Source organism: Pyrus communis, chromosome 8, assembly GCF_963583255.1.
Source record: "Pyrus communis chromosome 8, drPyrComm1.1, whole genome shotgun sequence".
NCBI classification, from domain to species: Eukaryota; Viridiplantae; Streptophyta; class Magnoliopsida; order Rosales; family Rosaceae; genus Pyrus; species Pyrus communis.
This window is the reverse complement of record NC_084810.1, coordinates 12,849,265-12,868,823: the sequence shown is the minus strand read 5'-3', so window position 1 is coordinate 12,868,823 and position 19,559 is coordinate 12,849,265. Positions and strand designations below refer to the sequence as shown.

At 37.0% G+C, this 19,559-nt stretch overlaps 2 protein-coding genes across 2 annotated transcripts; one reads left to right on the top strand and one right to left on the bottom strand.

The window, feature by feature from the left end:
- Nucleotides 1-6,924: 6,924 nt before the first annotated feature.
- Nucleotides 6,925-12,409, top strand: LOC137742158 (outer envelope protein 39, chloroplastic). Its single transcript, XM_068481931.1, has 11 exons — nucleotides 6,925-7,152; nucleotides 7,299-7,365; nucleotides 7,444-7,482; nucleotides 7,661-7,805; nucleotides 7,962-8,120; nucleotides 8,214-8,284; nucleotides 8,363-8,441; nucleotides 8,519-8,634; nucleotides 9,380-9,527; nucleotides 9,877-9,946; nucleotides 11,820-12,409. Exons 1-11 carry the CDS (start codon nucleotides 7,119-7,121, stop codon nucleotides 11,975-11,977), a joined length of 1,086 nt encoding a protein of 361 aa, XP_068338032.1. The 5' UTR covers nucleotides 6,925-7,118; the 3' UTR covers nucleotides 11,978-12,409.
- Nucleotides 12,410-12,720: 311 nt separating this feature from the next.
- LOC137742159 (uncharacterized) lies at nucleotides 12,721-15,906 on the bottom strand. Its single transcript, XM_068481933.1, has 3 exons — nucleotides 15,400-15,906; nucleotides 13,639-13,746; nucleotides 12,721-13,267 (listed from the first exon to the last, which is right to left on the bottom strand). The coding sequence occupies exons 1-3, from the start codon at nucleotides 15,724-15,726 to the stop codon at nucleotides 12,956-12,958; spliced, it is 747 nt and encodes a 248-aa protein (XP_068338034.1). The 5' UTR covers nucleotides 15,727-15,906; the 3' UTR covers nucleotides 12,721-12,955.
- Between the last annotated feature and the right edge of the window lie 3,653 nt (nucleotides 15,907-19,559).

The window sequence follows — 19,559 nt, the reverse complement described above, 5'->3', positions numbered from 1 at the left end:
ATATTTCCTAATTTACAAATAGCAAAAAATAGGCAGCCAGATAATGTACAAATATATAAAACCAGCACAGGAGAAGCAACAATTAGATTTAATAATTATAAGCCATTAGATAAATTAGAAGATGATGAAAGTGAAACTGAAAGTATTCGTTAGAGTATACATATGCCTTTAATAATTTAGATATTAGTTTAGTTGAGCAAAATTTTGGTCATATTGTAGGTAAACTCATAGAAGATATTGATAATTTAGATGAGAAACAATATTTAGAAAAATATAAGACATATGATTTAGGACCACACATGATTTTAGACCAAGAAATGAAAAAAGTAATTTTACATATAGGAGTAGAACATATTTTAGGAGCAAAATTGTACAATAATTCATTAGAACTAAAAATTTAATTTAACCCAGCATAAGAGAGCGGAAGATCAGGAGTAAATAATAATCTAAAATACACTACCATAATAGATGAACAATTTCAACGACAAACAAGTGGGCAATATAATGAACAAAGAAGAGGAGATTACATGGATGAAAATATGGTTTGACCACCTAGAAAAAATAGGATATCATACTTAAGGGAATTGAACAAATAAATATAGCAGTAAATATATTAAATTTAGATACTATAGATCCACAAGATTAGGAAAAAAAAAATAAAGAAATGGGAAAAAGGTTGTGTGCATGCAGCATTACTGTTAGATTTTAGTAATTCACAAAATATGTTAGAATATTTTGAACATACTTTAGAAGATGGGATGGATTGTGGGAAATTGTCAAAACATATTGTTTTGGTCCCATAATTGGGTTTTTCCTTTTTCACTGTCCACTCTCGTTCAAGATCATTTAATAAACTCTTTAAATTTAAATCTAAAAGTCAGTGATGTGATGGTAGATAAAATGTGGAACAAGGAGTTAATCCTTCAATTGCTGCCTCATGATGTGGCAGATAAAATTTTTGTCATCCTTATCCTTATAAGTGATATGGAGGATAAGTTTATCTAAGGACTGTCTCCTAATGGAAATCTTTCGGTTAAATCAGCTATTTGGATTCAAATTGATGATACCAACAGCAAACCTTTCAAAGAGTTACTAAAAAAGTGTGGAAACTTATTATTCCATATATATTAAATTTTTTGCTTGGTTGCTTATAAGAAATAGATTGTCTACCTTCAAAAGATTAAGTAAGTATAATCATAATGGTCAAACTCTTTGCCCTATATGCAATATTGCAGAGGAGGATCAACTACACCATTTTGTTTACTGTACTCATGCGCAAGAAGTTTGGAAGCTTTGTAATAACTTGTCTCCACCTACTCCATTACCAATATGAATGATTGGTTAATGGGGATGTCAGCCTTAGATAAAGATGATCTTTTTTATCTTAGTAAAATCCTAATTCTTTGTTGGCAAATGTGGAATGATAGAAATAATTTTGTTTTTAAATAGATTAAATCTTATCCAACTCGTTGTCTGATAGCAGCGGCTACAACTAGTAAAGAGTTCTTGAAGGCTAATTTGAGACAAAAACCAAGGAAGACTAAAATCTCAAGCAACACCATTAGTAGCAGAAGAGCCCTTCACCGACCCATCAAAATTGAGCTCTCTGGGATGCCTTGGCTCTGGCCAAACAATGTCAAATCAATAAAATTGTGGTGGAAGGGGACTCGAAGGTTGTCATTGATGTAGTTTTTGGAAAGTGTGCAGTTGTTGAGGACATTAAAGGGCTTGCCTCATCATTTGAGCTGGTAGAATGGAATCATGTCTACAGGGAAGCAAACTTCATAGAGGACGCTATTACTTCTCTTTGTCATAATTGTACTAATTTATATATTTGGGATGGGTGTTTTCCTACCCAAGCAAAAAAGGCTCTCCTGTATGATTCTCGAGGCCTTGGGTGTTTCCAAGGTTTCTCTTTAAGTTAATCTTCTTTCTTCCTAAAAAAATGATAAAAGCATCCAAAGAAAAATGATATTCATTACAAAAAAAAAAAAAAAAAAACTCTTTAAATATGACACTAAAATCTCGTCATGTAAAACCATGAAAGCGTCACAAATTGTGGTATAGCGCCAATCATGTGACGCTTGTACTTGCGTTGCAAAAAAACCCGTATTGTAAAGTTTTCCCAATTTATTGTGACGTATTGTTAGGGTCGCAAAGTTATTTTACGACGGTTTTGCAACTCAAAGTTGACGTCGTAACTGCTATGATGTGAAATTAAACAAAATATTTTTGATGTGTTTGACGCATCGTAAATGCTTAAACCCTACAATTTATTCTTGTCAAAATAAAAACATGTCAGAAATGAAATTTTCTACAAAAGCATTAGGCTGCATTTTTTAATCTTATTCACAATTGTACCAATATCAAATGTTGAATTGTGCTTTATAATTGCTAACATTAAAAAACACCATTCATATATCCTAATTCATAATCCTACTAAAGAGTGAAAAGTCAAATATGAAAAATCTTGTCCCAAAAGTTCATGAACATATTCTTTATTTCAAATGCCCCAACATAGTTCAAAAGTTTAATTATGATTGAGACTCTCCATCATAACCTTCCATCCAAACTTGAAATGAAAATTACACAACTTTCAATAAAAAGTTTAATCTAATTTATCAATATAATGTTCTTCTCACAAATCTTTTATGAAAGCAATTGCTTCTATGCATGTGGGTCTAACTGAGGCTGGTGCTCATTCCAAGTGTTCCTTGTTGCTAGTTTGATGTATTTGACATCTATATTTAACATCAAAACAATAAATAGAAGAAATCAAAATTAATCTACTTGTCACATCTAAATTGTTCTAATAAATTGAAAGGAAAACATAATCACATTAGAATATAGTATACATGTCCATTTTCGCTTGCTGATGTGTTAACTTGGAAACCAATGAGTCATCATGAGATAGAGTTTCAAACTGATTTCATTGTACTTGGCTCGAAGATCTCTAATTTCATATTCATGCTTTGATTTAAGATTATCTATTTGGGTCTTATATTGTCTTTCTACCTCCTCTTGTATGCTATCCTCATTAATGTCAGAAGATCTTGAACTTTGACCAAACACTTGAGATGGAGTTGTACCTATTTCATACATGCAAATATGTCCATGTGCATCATGTCCCATAACTCTAGTAAACACCTCCGCTCGATAATCCTCATCATGCTCATGATCTTCCCTTCTTCCAAGCATTCATTAAATTGATTCTAAACATGCCCCAATCAATTCACATGACCAAAACATAAAAATAATACACAACTAATAAAAACGATTCGAATATGCAATCTTCGTCATATATTTTGAGGGAAAAATAATTCATACTTGCAACAATGTCGCCACTTTCCCTGTCAAAAGTCTTCATCGTCATTCTTTGTTTTCCTTGTTCGCGTTTTTATAAGCATGCTTAATCGATCAATTTTCTCTCTCTTCTATCTCATTTTAAGAGAACAACATATATAATCGTGTTAGTAATGAATTCTTTCAATGCAGAAAAGACTTCTAGCTTTCCATGTCAAATGCAATCTGATGTTTTAATAATATTCATGACTGTCCAGCTATCCATGAAAGCCAAAAACTAATCACAAAATGTTAATCAAACTGTTCATAATTGTTAAAGAATAGGATTATGATGTTTTTGGATTACACAAAGGAGGTTCCTATTAAGAGGTTGTTATACAAAGGTTGCAGTTCAAAAAAAAAAAAAAAAAAAAAAAAAAAAGAGGTTCTTATACAGAGAGACAATTTACATAAGCCCCAAATTATGAAAGTTTAGAGCATAGTTGCTGCCACTAGTTTACATAAGATTTACCCTCTTAGTTTCATAATGCTCTGTACAATAACACTACTATTGCAACTAGTTTGTTTGTTCTTTTATAATTTCTCTCTACTAATGAAGACTTTTCTACTTTGTGAATTTCATGTACCAAAGGTGTCTATCTCTTTGTGCTACTACATATTTGACGAGTCCAAAAAAAAAAAGACAAGCTCACGTGAAAATTTAAACTTGCACTTATACATATACAATTTAATTGTGTTATTTTTGTTTCTTTAGAAAATAAACATGCTTATGAGAAGAAACTAATTTGTTAAGTAAAAAACTAGTGCTCTTACCTTATGTTTTAATTAAGCAAATGAAGTAAGACCAGTCCTATGAGAAGCACTTCAATGTGCACGATTAACCTTATTTGCCTGAGAACATTCCAATAGATGTTTAAAGCAACCATAATTCATCACTATTATAAACTTAATAATATTATTCTTCTCAATTTACTTTACATTCAGGAGGTCCCAATACTTTACTAGCGTCTTCCATAAATCTGTAGTGACTTGAGGGGGAGTGAAGAATAAACGTTGTTCATCAATCCACTATGGGTCATACCATCTATGCCTAACCCGACATTTCCAATCCCTCCATCTATTGCCAATGACCTTTAAGCAATGAAATTTATATGCATCAGGGACATCCGTGTTATCCTACAATTATTAAACTCTAACTATTAATGAAATGAAGACTTACTCACACGAGTAAAATTAATAAGTTTTGAAGTGTTGTTTACCATGACTTCTTTCCAAATGTCATCTATTATATGATCAAACATTTTAGCCCATGAAACATATGTTAGAGGAACCCTTTGACTATTTCGTTCTATAATTCCAAGTTTTCCACTAAACTTGATTGCATTTTCTTTTATTGGCTTCCATTTACAATCAAAATCAATATGAACTTTTGTTTGTCCCCCACTCTGGGATAGAAATAGCAGCACCCCGACCTTTCCTAATACCTTCAGACTAATTTCACCTATAAATTCACTATAAGAAAAATATGATTTGAACGATAGAATAAAACACTAAGAAAAATTAATGGTCCTTTAGCATTGTAAACATGTTTCATCTAATGAAGTCGTCGAAAGCTCATCCTCATGACTAGAGGCAAATGGATTGTGTTGAAGTAGTTGTGTCTCTAACTGAGATTGTGTAGGCTTTGTAACTGGTGGTTATTGTTGGGTCTGATTGAATGTGGCATGTTGAGACCGCTAAATAGTTGAGGCTGATTCGAACTTTGTCCACGCTGCTGAGATGATCGGGCTTGTGACCTACCCTTTTTAGCTCTCACTGGAGTTGGGGAATGAGTTCCTTCACTGTTTTACCTCTTCCTCACTTTAGTGCCATTTCTAGTTGGACAAAAAAATTAAAATGTATACATGATGATTCATCACAAAAAGTTGATGTAAATAAATATAATATATAGCCAATTACCTTATATATATATAAAGAAGACATGCACTAATAAACATAATATCAATTACAATGACAAAAAATAGATAATGTCAATTAGAAGTAATGAAATGGTCACATGATTCAAAGAATTTGCAATATAACTAGCAACTAATGCACTATATGACCAATCATTCTTCCATCTCATTTTCAGGAGGATCATCAACTTCTTCAACATTTGTGTCTACGGTTGCCCCATCCACTCCTTCCCTGACCCAACCAACATCATCATCATCATTCATAATATAGTTTCATTCAATTGCTAGGGTGCATAAGGATCTACTTGAGGCACTATTGTTGGGGTCTGAGAAGAATATGTACAATGCATATCAAATAGATCCCTTAGAGTCGTATTAACAACAACATGCCAATCTAGATCAATTGGATCCTGTATATAACGAACTTACTTTGCGTCTCATGCTAAAACGAAAGGCTCGTTCCCAATAACATTATCTTTGTATAACAAATGATTAAAATTCACTAATGTGAATTTAAACTCATCTTCTTTCACTCCATCAAGAGCGTAAACCCAATCGCACTTGAACAAAACAAATTTCAAGGCATTGGTATATTGGATTTCAACCACATCTTTCAACATTCCATAATAGGTCACATCACCTTAGCAAGGCCTTTTGTCCTTAATAGTAGCATAGCTCGTAGTGTCTACTTTCGAAACAACACCAACAATTTTGAGTAGTCATACTTTTTTCGCTTTCTTTCGTATGAAATTTGGACACATTGATGACATAACCTTTATACCTTCGTGCAAATTGGCCAGGACCATTTGCCAAAGTGATTCAGAAGATACAACATTATTAGTTTGCGGTTGTGTGTTAACCTTTATAACTTCATCTTGATGTATTTTCAATCCTTTGGATGACCATAGTCACTACCACCATCGTCATTACGAGCTGGATGAGTGAGTTTTGTTTTCACTTCAATCAAGTATCATGCACATAAAGTCATGCATTCTTCCATTAAGTACCTCCTGGAAATTGAGGACAAACGAATCCAACAAACATTAACTGCTTAGTGCCTTTTGTTTTCCTGCTGAAAACCCACCATTTAGATGTTCATTCAATTAAGGAAATTAAATATATTAAATAATATAAAAAATTTCAACAATTCACTGAATGACATCCTCATCCCATTGTGTGATGTGGAAGCATATCTCTCGAGAAATAAACTTTGTCCCTGATGCTATTTCGAGTATGGGCTTTCAATTTTCAACACGCATATTTGGGATAGGTCTATTTCTTTAATGGCCCAACAATGCTTTTTTATTTGATTGTTGATGTATTAAAAGTTTAAGTTTAGGTTTATTTATTTATTTATTTATTTTTTAACAAACGATATTATCTACATCAATGAGATGGGTGAGCTTGGTCTTACAATGGGCTAGCAATACTGTTGTTCAAATTCGTCTTTAACAAGAATCAAATCTAAGACCTCTCATTTACCAATAAAAAGGAATAGCACTAAATCTTAGTATTGAATAGCATTAGAAGTTCTAGTTTATGACGAATTTTGTTTTTTTAGAAAATGGAACGCTCCCAAACTTGGAACCCACGTGGAGAGAAGACCACTGAAGAAGCAAAAGGGATAACAAACATTGGAAGCAAGGAACTGCTTCTTCCCCTTTCTCCTCGCTCAAATTACACTTTTAAGGACATCAGTCTCTCCCTCTCTCTCTCTCTCTCTCTCTCATTCTCTCTCTCCCCTCTACGCTGTGGAACACTAGGTAGCTTCTTCATTCATGCAAGTGCCCAATCCCTTCGAAAGTCCTAAATTCCCATTCAAATTTTAATGGCTGATTAAGGAAAGTTAATCGGAACGGGATGGGAGCACAGAAGAGCATTCATGCTGGCAAAGGTGAGATAGTAACAATCCTTCATTTCACTACCCAAGATTGTTAGTTAATTTGTTTGTGAAAGTTTTCTTCTTGTTTTGTTTTTGTTTGGGATTAATGGGTTGGTTTTTTTGTTTCTGCATAATTCTTGTGTTCAATAATGTAACAGCCAAGATTGACGTCAATGTTGATTTCACTCACAAGCTTTGTGCTTCGTTGATGCTTCCTCCTTTGAGGTTCTTGTTCCTTTCATTCCTTCTACTCTTTGTTTTCCGCCATTGGATGATTGATTGATTCCATTCCTTTTCTCACAGTAATGGTAGTGGCAGTCCTCTGTCTCTGATAATTGGAAGGTAAGAGTGTCCTTTTCTTTTATCTTATTTTAGGTTATGAAATTTGGGTTCTTGATGTTTTGAAGTTTTCGGTCTTTTGGTTTGCGGGATATGCAATTTGGGTAAAGAAAGGATATGGGGATAACATCGTTTTTCGGCTAGTTGAACAAACCTGTTACGTTTTTGTTTCCCATTGCAGTCTTTGCATCAAACATCCAAATTTATTTGGGGGAAGTGAGAAGCTTGATGTGTCATGGGATAAGGGGCTGTATGATTCTAATGTTTTGCTGGCTTATAGAAGACCGAGACCCGAATGGCTAGCTCAACAGTCCTTTGTAATACAGGTTATTTATTTATATCTTCTTTTTGTGTTATTCAACTTGGAGAATCTTAAAAAAACTATAAACGACTTCACTACAGTCTATTTAGCAATCCGGTTTCTCTATTAGCGTAACCCGTCCATAATTGATACAAATTTTGTTTCCCTTTTTACATCTCAGCATTCTATTTCACCCGAGATAGGGGTTCACGGCATTCCCATGGACAATTTCTCACGTTCAGGTAGTGGAGGTGTGAATTTATCTCGATTATCAGTAGGCATGGATCTGAATGAACCTTCAAGTTCCAAATGGAGTAGCACAACTAGCATAAAGTTTGAGGTACCTTACTACATTTTCCACTTATAAAAATTCTTGTGGTATCTAATTTCTTCTACACTGTCGCTCCCCAGTAATTCATTGTGTGCTATACAGCATGTCCGGCCAGTGAATGATAATGGGCGCCCTATCAGCCTAGATCTTGATGGGTTTCCTGTCACCTGCAGGTAATCTACGTTTTGAGCACTTTAGTTTCTGAATTGGTTTGACAAATCTTTTTACGTTATAAGATGATTTTCATGCAGTGGAAGTCCCCATGATAGTATGGTAGTTCTAAAGCAAGAATCTCAGTACGCAAAGGCAAATGATCATAGTTTTTTTCATGTAAGACTTCTTCATATCTTGATCTATAATGTGAAAGATGATATGTGAAACTAACAGGGAGTTTGTCTTGAGTGCAGTTCAGTCTGCAGATAGAACAAGGGATACCAGTTCTATCTAAATGGCTAATCTTCAACAAGTTTAAATTCGTTGCATCCAAGGGAGTCAAACTTGGGCCGGCATTTCTGTTGACAAGGTAAGCTAGTTCCTCATTCTATTGTACATAGTTTGAGCAAGAGGGCAGTGTTTGTACAATGTAAAAGGTGGAAGCAAGCGTGCAAGAAGCATTTGACATGAATTAGAACTAGTAGTCTTTGACGATACCCTATTCCCAGTTGGACTTGCTTTCCCAGTTGAAGAAGGAATATGTTTTGGTAATTAGTTCCCCATTACTTCCCAATTCGTAAAGCCCTCTTTCGTGGATACATAAGGAAAGTTTCTGACATTTGGATCACAAGCAAGAGAGAATACCGTTCAGAATTCCACTCCAAATATGAGCGGGATACCATTCCAGAGAGAGCATGAGCATAGAGCAAAACAATTGAATACCACTCAAGGAATTAGAGTGAGAGAATATTGAATGGAAGAGTGTGTAGAAGAGAAAAAGATAAGAGTTTTTTCTTGTTTTCTTGTTCTTGTCCTCTCTAGTTTTTCATCGAGCCTTGAACTTAAAGGTTTGATAAGATATTTTATTTCACCCGTTATTAATATGGTGGAGATTTGTTGTGTCCACTGTGGATGTAGGCGCATAGCTGAACCACTGTAATTCTTGGGTTTGAGTTTGTGTATTATTCGCTTTCTTAAGCACTTTCACAGCAGGAACTTCATAAGTTCCACTTGGTGATTCAGAAGCACAATTCTTCATATCTATTTGCTTTGTATAATTTATGGATGCTTTAACCTTTTTCTATCTATGTTACCCATACTTTTTCCTCGGACAGAATGACAGGTGGTTCCACTGTAGGGGACATGGCACCTTACCAAGCATTTGCAATTGGAGGTCTTGGCAGTGTTCGAGGGTATGGTGAAGGAGCAGTGGGATCTGGGAGATCGTGCCTGGTTGCAAATAGCGAGTTGACATTACCTTTTGTATGTAATACCCTCATTGTTTTTATTTGGCTTCAAATTCTAATAATCTAGGACATTTGTTGCATTATTTTGTTAGCTTCGAAAGTCATTCCAGAATTTCCCGAGTACTTATCTACGAGATCATTTGTCAGTAATCATTTTAAACCAATAGAATAGAAACATTCTTTCAGCTATGCCATATGGCTTAACCTGGACACTTTTTTTTTTTAAGAAACGATCGAATTAGATTTATCAGGCACCTTATTACTCGTATTTGGTGAGTAATTAATATGTTACAACTTGTTTGTAGTAAATATGAATTCTCACTATTTACTTTTGTTTTTTTGGTCAAATTGTATCTACTGTTTAGAACAAGATGATGGAAGGTGCTGTTTTCTTGGACTGTGGAACTGATTTGGGGTCTTCTCATCATGTACCTGGTGAGTTCAAATTCCACTTGGTTATATTTCAACTCTTTGACTTGGTTATTGGTTTATCGGTCTTGGAAATTTAATCCAAATAATTAAGTCTGCTTTTTAAATGTTTCAATAAGGGAAAGGAAATACATTGTAGGCTGTGGCTAACAAACTGATGAGAAGATTAAAAAAAAAAAGTTGCTGATCTTGAAATTTATGATCGATCTAAAAACCTCATCAAAGTTGTAATAGAGGCCTTTTCCCTTCCCTTATTGGGAGGTAAGGTTGTTACCGTATACCTAAAGCTACTGATTTTGCACTTACCTCTGTTGTTGTCACTTGTCACCTTGGGCTTGAGATTGGTGCTGTTATATGTGGACCTTTTAGGCAAGTAAGTGGGGGCTGGTGCTGTTATACCGGTTCTTTCTGTTGTCTTCAGAAAGAACTGATGCGAAGATCCTTTACTGTAACTTCTTTTGACTAATTGATTACAAAGCACTCGTCTGTATTTTGGTCGTGAATGGTCAGTGACAATGTTGGTGTGGAAGACTTCTGAACCATACCGCTGATTTCTTCCTTTTCCAACTTGGTAATTTTGGAACCAATATCAGCCTTACCTACCAAGAATGTGGACGCATATATAACTTTATGATCATCCTTCATTGAACTCAACTGAAAGAACTTCACTTCCTTACCCAATTTCTCGGTTAGTTTCTATGAATTGTTGGAATATCCACCTTTCGCATTGCCCGAGTATTGTTTTGAGTCTTGACCAAGAATATTTCCCATCTTGTTCGGTTTTCATCCTTTCCACTTGACTGCCCTCCTATTGGTTTTGCTGGCAGTGTATTCCTCTACCCTTGTTAGCTTTCTTAACCTTGTTTATTCACCATCTTGGTGAACCCTGCTATTCGAGCACTGATTTGCTCCTTATTTTCTTCAATAGCACTCTCTACCTCACCACCACTCCTCTCTTGCTGATGAGCTAATCTTACAATCTCTTTTCAAGGAATTGACTTATTGTGCCTGCTGTCCATTTTTCGTTTTAGCATTAGGGATGCCACTGCTCTGGTTCGATTTTGCAGTGAGTCGGTGGCCTTGCAATAATGATGCTGTTTCAGAACTCAAGCTATATCAAGCAGCTCAAGTTAACCACTGCCACGTGAACACTCAAATACAAGATTGGATGAAGAATGACATGAGTTAAATCTTTTCAGTGAATTTAGTTGCAATTTAACCCCGTCAATGTGGTCCCTCTCTTTTCAACTTGATCAGTAAAGGTTCACATTGTTACAAATGTTTTTAAGGGCCAGCTGACGAAATAATATTTTTGTGCGGCCAGTTTTAGCAGTAAGCCCCAAAAAGCAACACTTGGTTAGCAACTTAGCAGAACAAATGAGAGTTCGATCCTGGAGAGCTGTGTCTTAGAAGGTTTTTCTTTTCCATAGCCGAGTCATTGATACAAACAACCTGTTGTCAAAGGTAGCACTCCACCCAGCATACCCAAGTCCAGTCTCTTTCCAGTGGTAAGTTCTACCGCTGATTGGAGTAACTAATCACTTTTTAAGTCCCCGCGTTTAGTAACCAACCCAACCTGCAAAGTAGCTCAACCAAATTGAGAGTGAAAATTTGATAGAATCGTACAAGTGGAACTTGGTTGACCGAGTTTGGTGCAGGCTCAGAGGCTTAGTTTCCAACCCTCTTTTAAGATTCATGGGCAACTTTCTGCGTCTTAGGGTGATTATCTTGCTCTTGCTAATCCCTGACCGCACTTAACCTTCTGTTTGTTACTACATGGCCACATTACCACATTACCTTTTCCGTTGTTATTGTAGTTCTGATCTCCTAAATTTGTTTATCTGCCTGATATCAAGTCGATTTAATTTTGGAGTTTCAGGAAACCCAGCTCTGAGGCTTGGCAAACCAGGATCCGGAGTTGGGCTCGGATATGGCCTTCGTTTCAAATCACAGTTTGGCCATTTTGTAGTTGATTACGCTATCAATGCCTTTCAACAGAAAACAGTCTATTTTGGCATCAGCAACCTCGCTTCATGAATGCAACAAGCCGAAGAAGTTGATTTCACACCTTTTCCGCCTCCCCATCCTCTTTTCCAGCTACAGAGCACTGAGGCAGCATATACCACACGGTATTCATTACTGATCCAGTTTCAGATTCTGCAGCATCCCAATTTAGGTATGAAATTAGACATTCAGAACAATTGAAATGGTCGTCGGATTTCCTGTTTCTCTTGAAATATTTTAGGTTTTCCTGAGATTAATCGGTATATAAGTTTCTACCGGATAGCTTCCGGTTATTCTTTAAAACGTATACCGGACATTTCTTTTTTAATTGGGAAGAGGAATTTGTATGTACAAATATACGTTGCCGCGGTTATAGAACATTGCAACAACACAAGTGTTGCGAAAATGCTATCAGAATTTTAAGGACACGGAAATGATGTTCACTAAACCTGTCATAACTCGTAGTTTGTGTTCGTGTCCTCTCTGTTAATGTGGGTATATTGCAGTCCGACATTGCTACCTAGTACGAGTACATGAAAAGTTGAACGAACGGGTACGCATGCAACTAAGAGGGACTCGATTACAAATTATATAACAGAGTAATGCCTGAAAACTTTTCGCCAGGGACCCCGAGACCAGAGGCATGGCAGCGATTTCTGTTATCAAAACGACGGTGAAGAGTTCAAATTTAAGTCTATAGGAGCTTCCATCAGTCCTCAAACCAACCGTAGAAGATAGGGCCGCATACATTCTCAATTTACACGACAACTCTAATCTGCTGCACAGCATGAAACGATGAATATCTGATTGCAACAACAACAGGTCTAGAAAAACATATCACTCGCAACAATCTTATACCGGTAATCATTACAAGTCCAACATCTGTAGAAATTTCGATATACCAAATCGCAAAAAAAACAGAGAGGACAACAATGAGGACAGACAGAGGAAGCGACAAAATCAAACATCATTATGCACGAACACAATAAATTGATACTTTGGAGTAGAGGTTTAGAAGAACTTGTTATACTGGCTAGTGAGAGAATCTCTGAGATTGGAATACAAGCCATAGAGAGAATACTGCCGAAGGTTCTCCACCTCATACCATGAATTGAGAACCGAGAGATGTTTATCTGTACCGGAGAAAGCCAGTTGTATCCCGAGACTGCAATCTACAGAACCCCCTCCGTTTTTACAGCTTGACATTTTAATGGCGCAGTCTTGTTTGTTAAGACAAACAAAATTGGAGTTTCCTGTGCATTTGGCACACCCATCTCTCTTCCAATACAAGTTTTGCAGCCTACCCTTTTGAAACTCGAGTACCTTCACCAAAACCCATTTGTTGGATTAGAGAATTTACAAAAGGAAAACCATTTAACAAACATCGACTCTTTCAAAGTTACGGAAATTCTCCCCCGCACATGTTTTTTCACGAGTGAAGGGTTGAGATTTAACCAAATGAGCTTTAGTTAAATCTCAACCATTCTTTTTGGAAAGTGCTATTCAACCCATTTTTAACTCCTACACACCTTTGTCAATTTTTTGCCATTGGTATTCTTCAATTCATTTGATCCAACGGCCAAAAATTAAGAGGGTGTGTGAGAAGTAAAAATGGGTGTGTGGATAGCACTACCCTTAATTTTTGTCCTTTCATGCGCAAGAGAGCGAAGCTCTTCAAAATTATGCATACTTACCAAGGTAAAACTTGTCACTATGTATGTGCTGTTTGCAACAAAGGCAGGGAGAGATCTTGCAGCATATTTTCTTCCAGCGAACGCCACCATGTATCCACCATATGAATCCTAGAAAGCTCAAAAGGGCATATCATTTAATGACGCGATCCATGTCACGATAAAACACAGGACAGGAAAATGAATACAAAGTTAAGAAAAGCAACAAGTCAACATACACAAAACCAAAGTAGCCAAACAGCACCACAGATGTAATTACGTTTAGCTTCTTATATTTTATAGGGGCAAAATTATTTCCAGGTTTCCCATGACAATGAATGATTTGTTTTCCACACCCTTATATCTTTTCTAACTTGATTGTACTATGAGGAGAGGGATTCCAACTCAAACCAAGTAAGACGTTACTACGTGGGGGATTGCGAACAGCAGAGGAGTTGGCTTCCTCCACCCCAGTATCTATGAAAGTCAGAAACCTAAATTTTGGGTTACAGGGAAGTTGGAATTGATCGTATATGTTTTTTTTACATCTCCACTTCCAAATATACCAATAAATGGTGGCAAAATAAATGCTCCAGCTAACAGGCCTATAATAAATGTCACTGAGCTTGAGATTACCCCTGTGCCGATCTTCACAACCAATATTAAGAGTGGGAGAGCCTTGCAAGAAGGACCAAATTCGACCTTCAGATATAATGGGATGAGTAGTATTAGTTGACAGCAGAAAAGGAAAGCCCGCACCGAATTCTATCTGAAGGTCAAGTACCCTATCAAAATTCATGAAGCAAATCTAAATCTCTCAATGGAATTTCTTAGTCATAGGTTAGCATTTTCTTCCGTAGTCATTGATCAGAAATGATTCCTCTTGAAGTTATACTGAAATAATGAAACAGTCAATAAGACAGCTCCTCAGAAGATCCCAAAGTATCCTCTTCCTCTGTAATTTCCTTTATCTTCCGTAACCATGTATGAAGCTCACTAGTCAGTGCATACCACTCATGAATCATGATCATACGTTAGATAGAGCTTCTGAATCATGCAAATTTCTCTAAGTGAAAGCATTACATATCATGGATTAGCAGAACAGTTAATTACTACAAAAACAGGAAAAAAAAATATCCATTTTATGTCTCTTAACACAGCACTAAAATGCAGCTAATAGTTATTCTAATACTCAGAAAATCGAATAATACATCTGTATCTACAAGAACCACAGACAATTTCAGTACAAGTATGAGCCTCGGCAGCTTTGTATCTCTTACACGGAGGTAACAGCAAATGATCAAAAGCAATCCACTTCTTTCACCCTTTACCCTCAAACAAAGCCCGCTAAACCAAATGCACTCCAAACATTATATTGTAAAATAAAAATTCTTCAGTGAACATGATGCAGAAGAAAACTAAAGACTAGAAGATCCCTGTAGACTTAAACGAATGCACCGTAGTTTCTTTTCACTATTTACTTAAGAATTCTTGCTAACTTGACCTCCCCAGCTTATGTAACTCTCACAGTACGATTTGTACACTTCAATTTTCCTTTGTAAAGATGTCAGATTCTATTGCTCACTTATCGCTACATTGCCGGCTAAAATAGTCACAAAAGGATTTAAATCCAAGTGGGCTAATGGATAATCACATTAACATACATGGTACAAAGAATCAAGAGCATCGGAACCAATCCCATCAATTGGGTAATCAAACAGTCGCATTTCAATCCAGCTCAAAAACTGTAGCAGAAGAACAGTAAAATATAAGAGTTTCATTTACCGGTTGGAAAGAAGAGGTGTTGATAGTGAGGAGGGAGATCTCATCGACTTTGGGTCTAAAGAGCGCGAGCTGGGACTTGGCGGAGGACAGCGAGAGGCGGCGGTCGCAGGGGGAGAGCTGATGCGACTGGTTCCCGTTTAGGAAGAAGGAGTTCTTGGACGAGAATGCGATCCCGAATGTGAAGCCGTCGGACCTCTGAATCTTGGTGTCTAAGCATGGACTGTACACGCTGTTTGTGTTGGCTGCTCCCACAGTCACCACAATCGACGCCATCGGCAGGAGGAGGAGGAGCATCGCCGCCGCCATTGTTGCCGCCGGTGATTGCATTTTGGGTGGTGGTTATGTAGTGGGATGGATGGTATTTGGGCGGCGGGTGGTGGTGGATGAACAACAGAAGCCAGCTAAGGAAATGTGGGGGTGTTGGCTGGATGTGGACAGTGGAAAATGTGAGCTAGTTTTTGTATCTAAGACGGCTGCTACTGCCTCCAAAGTACAAATCTTTGCGGCGAGGTTTAATTTTTGTTGTAAAATCGACGATGTGTGTACAGTGGAATAAATAAAACAAGACACAAAATTTACGAGGTTCCTCTACAGTCAGTGTGATTGGAATACGTCATCGGGCAGCAGTGATGCTTTCATTATAATTTGAAATAATAGGAGTACAAAGATAACTCTATGTATTCTCTCCTCTCCTCTTCCTCTCTTTCTCTTCCCTCATCTCTTTTTCTCTATGCTCTGTCTACATTGATAGTAGTAGGTGTGCTCTATTTATAGAGTAACTCCGTATTATTACATTTTGAATAATTACACCACACCTTTGACAAATGATCTCCACATATCAATATTCTGCCAAGGTTTTCAATAATGTGGCAATGTTTTCAATGCTATGACAAGGTCTTCAATACTGTGGGCATTCATTACCCACTATACTTTTCAACACTCCCCCTTGGATGTCCACATATCAACATGAGTTGCCTCGTTAAGATCTTGATCTATTTTTGGATGCTCTCCCTTGATGCGTATCTCCCCCTGATTTCAAATTATTTAGGCTGATCATTGATCCTGCTGCTTTAGTCTTTTAGCGGTGATAGTTGCCGAATGAGGTGTTTTACTTGTTGTTAACTTTCCACAGACTTATTCTTGAACTGGGTTGGAGGGCCTTCTGCTAGACTTCCTCCAAAGGTCTGAATTTACCTATTTCATCTGGAGCTGAATTTGATTCAAGGGTGGTGGACACTTGATCTTGAATCGGACTTGTGATTTCTTCAAAGGCCGTCTAGGCTTGATCTTGAATGAAATTGGACCATGAGGAGCTTCATGTGACAATTGATCTTAGGCTTTGTCGGGGATGAACTGACATGTGTTTGTTGTGGTTGTCTCCACATGCTTCAATGTATCATTTTCACTTGCCTTACTTGCTCCTTTTGCAAAAGTGGTATTTTCCTTATGCAGGTTTGGCATCTTCTCTTGTAGTATTTGTCCTCTGATACAGGAGTGGAATGCAAACCTTGCATTTGAATGGACCATCACTTCTTGGTGGCAGCGAAAGTTTGAGTGGAGGTTCCGACATATTGCTTTCTCTGTCCTTGTCTTGGCAGGTAAGAACAAGGACAAAGGAAAGGACAAGGAGATTGCATGATATGAGATACTCTTGCTCTCGTCCCTGATGATATGAGATACTCTTACTCTGGTGTGACTTGTTTGTAGAGGTATTCTCAGAGAGGAAGAAAACTGAGTATTTCGAGATAATTTGTGAAAGATGCATTCTCGGAGATGAGGAAGAGTTAGATATTTTTCAGTTCTGCCTTGCCATGGAGGACAGAGGTTGACATATATATGGATTTCCCAATAGCAGGTAGTAGTGATGTACCTTTACTCTTGTCAGCAACTGTGGTGTAATTAGAACAGTAAGATTCACGTGTTTTCAACTTTATCAAAGATCTTTGACAAAGTTGCACGTGATATTCAAGAGCTGAGATTGCATCTGAGAAATGTTGACAGACGTCATGCAGGGAAATCCAGCTTTTGAAATTCGAAAATCGGTGTCTCTTCGATTTTTGAATAAGTGGTCCTGTTGCCCCTCATTTTATAGAGATATCAATTTTGTTCAGAAACACTCAGAAAATTGTTGCCTGCAGAAATTTCCCTTTCTTGCACTTCTGAGATTTTATCTAACTTCCTTCATCATTTCTAAAAATGGCTTGCCCATCTAACATTTGCTTAGATTTGAGTCTCAAGATTGATACAGACGAACAGCGTCAGGATAACATATGGCGCCCGTCCTTCTTATCTTCTAATGGTCCTCTTACGATTGGGGACTCTATGATGAAGAATAACATAACCGCTACAGTGGTAGCCAGGAATCTTCTCACTCCAAAGGATAACAGAATCCTTTCAAACCGGTCTGATGAGGTAGCCGTTCAAGACTCATTGGCTCTCAGTGTTCAATGTGCGGGCTCTGTATCCAATATGGGCCAGCGCCTACTTGCTTGAACTCACCAAGTTGAATCATTAATGGCTGAGGTGGCAAGTCTTAAACAAGAGATTAAAGGGCTCAAGCATAAGAATAGAGTGTTACATATGCTTGCAAATAATTATTCTACGAGCATGAAAAGAAAGCTCGACCAGCTACTAGAATCCGAAGGTCGGACTCAAAATGACAATCGGGGCTTCGAGTCTTTATTCCAAAGACATCCATTGTCTTAGCTGTGTGGAGTTCCATCAAGTATTGAGACTCCAAATAATCAACTTCTGGTGTCTCCCCCTTCTGGGGTACTTCCGAGTACTGAGGCTTCACATGAGCAACCTTTATGAAGGTTCCCTCCTATTTGTTTGTTTTAACTCATGTGTATGTAATTTTTCGGAGATAAGCTTTATTTCATTCAGTGTATTGTGTTAAATACAATAAAGCATATATTTTACTAAGATGTGGTACTTCTGGACCAAATATCAATTTATCTTTACCCTCGCGAAGATAAATGATCATTCTTAGTGTCTAAATCATTTGAGTATTCAACTCATAATCTTCAATCCATATGATTCTTTAATGTCATAAACATCATGGATAAGATTCGTGTTGGCATATTGTTCGATTCTGCAGTTCGAGACAATATTTCTCTCAACACTTTATAATCTTTCTTGACTCTTCAGGAGTCCCAATTTAATATCATCAACTCTTGCAAGAGATTTTAGTATGGTGCAACAATACCACAACAAAAATACTCACTAAGGCAATTTATATCATCCATTGGTATTGAGTACATATTTTATGCTTTACCCTTCCGGGGCTTTCTTCAAGCAATTTGAATCCTTCAGGGATTTTCTACATTTCATGACACATTTTCCTTTAGAATTTATACAGATCAATTCGCTTCCATGTATATTTGAGGGATTTACTTATGGAGATATGATGTGGGCGACTCATAACCCTTCGTATATAATTCTCCATTTATACGAACTCGTTTCCAACCTTGTGTCATATCATGTGAGTGTATTTCACGGTATTACAAATGCCCATATGTAACCTTCTAGGTTCAACATCTTTTGGCTATTTGTATGATATCCAAGTATATAGGTCTATTTTTCCACGTTCTTACAAAATTGTAATGGAATTGCCTTTTTCCATTTTGGCCCATAATTTTGTTGATGGAAAACGAATGGGACTCAATATCACCACAGCTCATTGATGAATTTAGTAGCTACTTATAAAAACCAAAATTACCATTGGTTATCATCAATCTTTGATCCCATATTCTCATGTGCATGCGCATGCATAAAAGCTTTTCATTTCTTTTGGGATATCCATTGCCTCTTCAAGGGCATTACACTATCTCTTCCAGGATAGTCATAATTTAGAGAATGCGGATCATAACCTCCTCTTGAGCGTTATAGAGCTTGGATTTTAATCTCCACTTCCGGGAGTTGAGTCATTGGAACCTATACATTTATCATGCTTCATGCATGAGACATCAATATTCCCATGTCTGCGGATTGACCTTTTCAGGACAAGTATCCTTGCGGCAACTGTCATGTGTCTGGCATGCGACAGTTATGCAATACTTCAGTAGTGCCATATTCTTCTTCTTTCGAATGACTGAACCTTTTGAGTCTAAGGATCTGCCACGCTTCAGGTGTGTAACAGATAAATCATTTGCTGCCAT

Excerpts from the sequence above, each read along its gene's own strand:
- LOC137742158 (XM_068481931.1), top strand. The coding sequence starts at position 7,119 with ATGGGAGCACAGAAGAGCATTCATGCTGGCAAAG. Across the intron at positions 8,285-8,362 it reads GGGTTTCCTGTCACCTGCAG|TGGAAGTCCCCATGATAGTA; the intron begins GTAATCTACGTT and ends ATTTTCATGCAG. Across the intron at positions 9,947-11,819 it reads GTCTTCTCATCATGTACCTG|GAAACCCAGCTCTGAGGCTT; the intron begins GTGAGTTCAAAT and ends TTGGAGTTTCAG.
- LOC137742159 (XM_068481933.1), bottom strand. The coding sequence starts at position 15,726 with ATGCAATCACCGGCGGCAACAATGGCGGCGGCGATGCTCCTCCTCCTC. Across the intron at positions 13,747-15,399 it reads ACACCTCTTCTTTCCAACCG|GATTCATATGGTGGATACAT; the intron begins GTAAATGAAACT and ends TGAGCTTTCTAG. Across the intron at positions 13,268-13,638 it reads TAGTGACAAGTTTTACCTTG|GTACTCGAGTTTCAAAAGGG; the intron begins GTAAGTATGCAT and ends GTTTTGGTGAAG.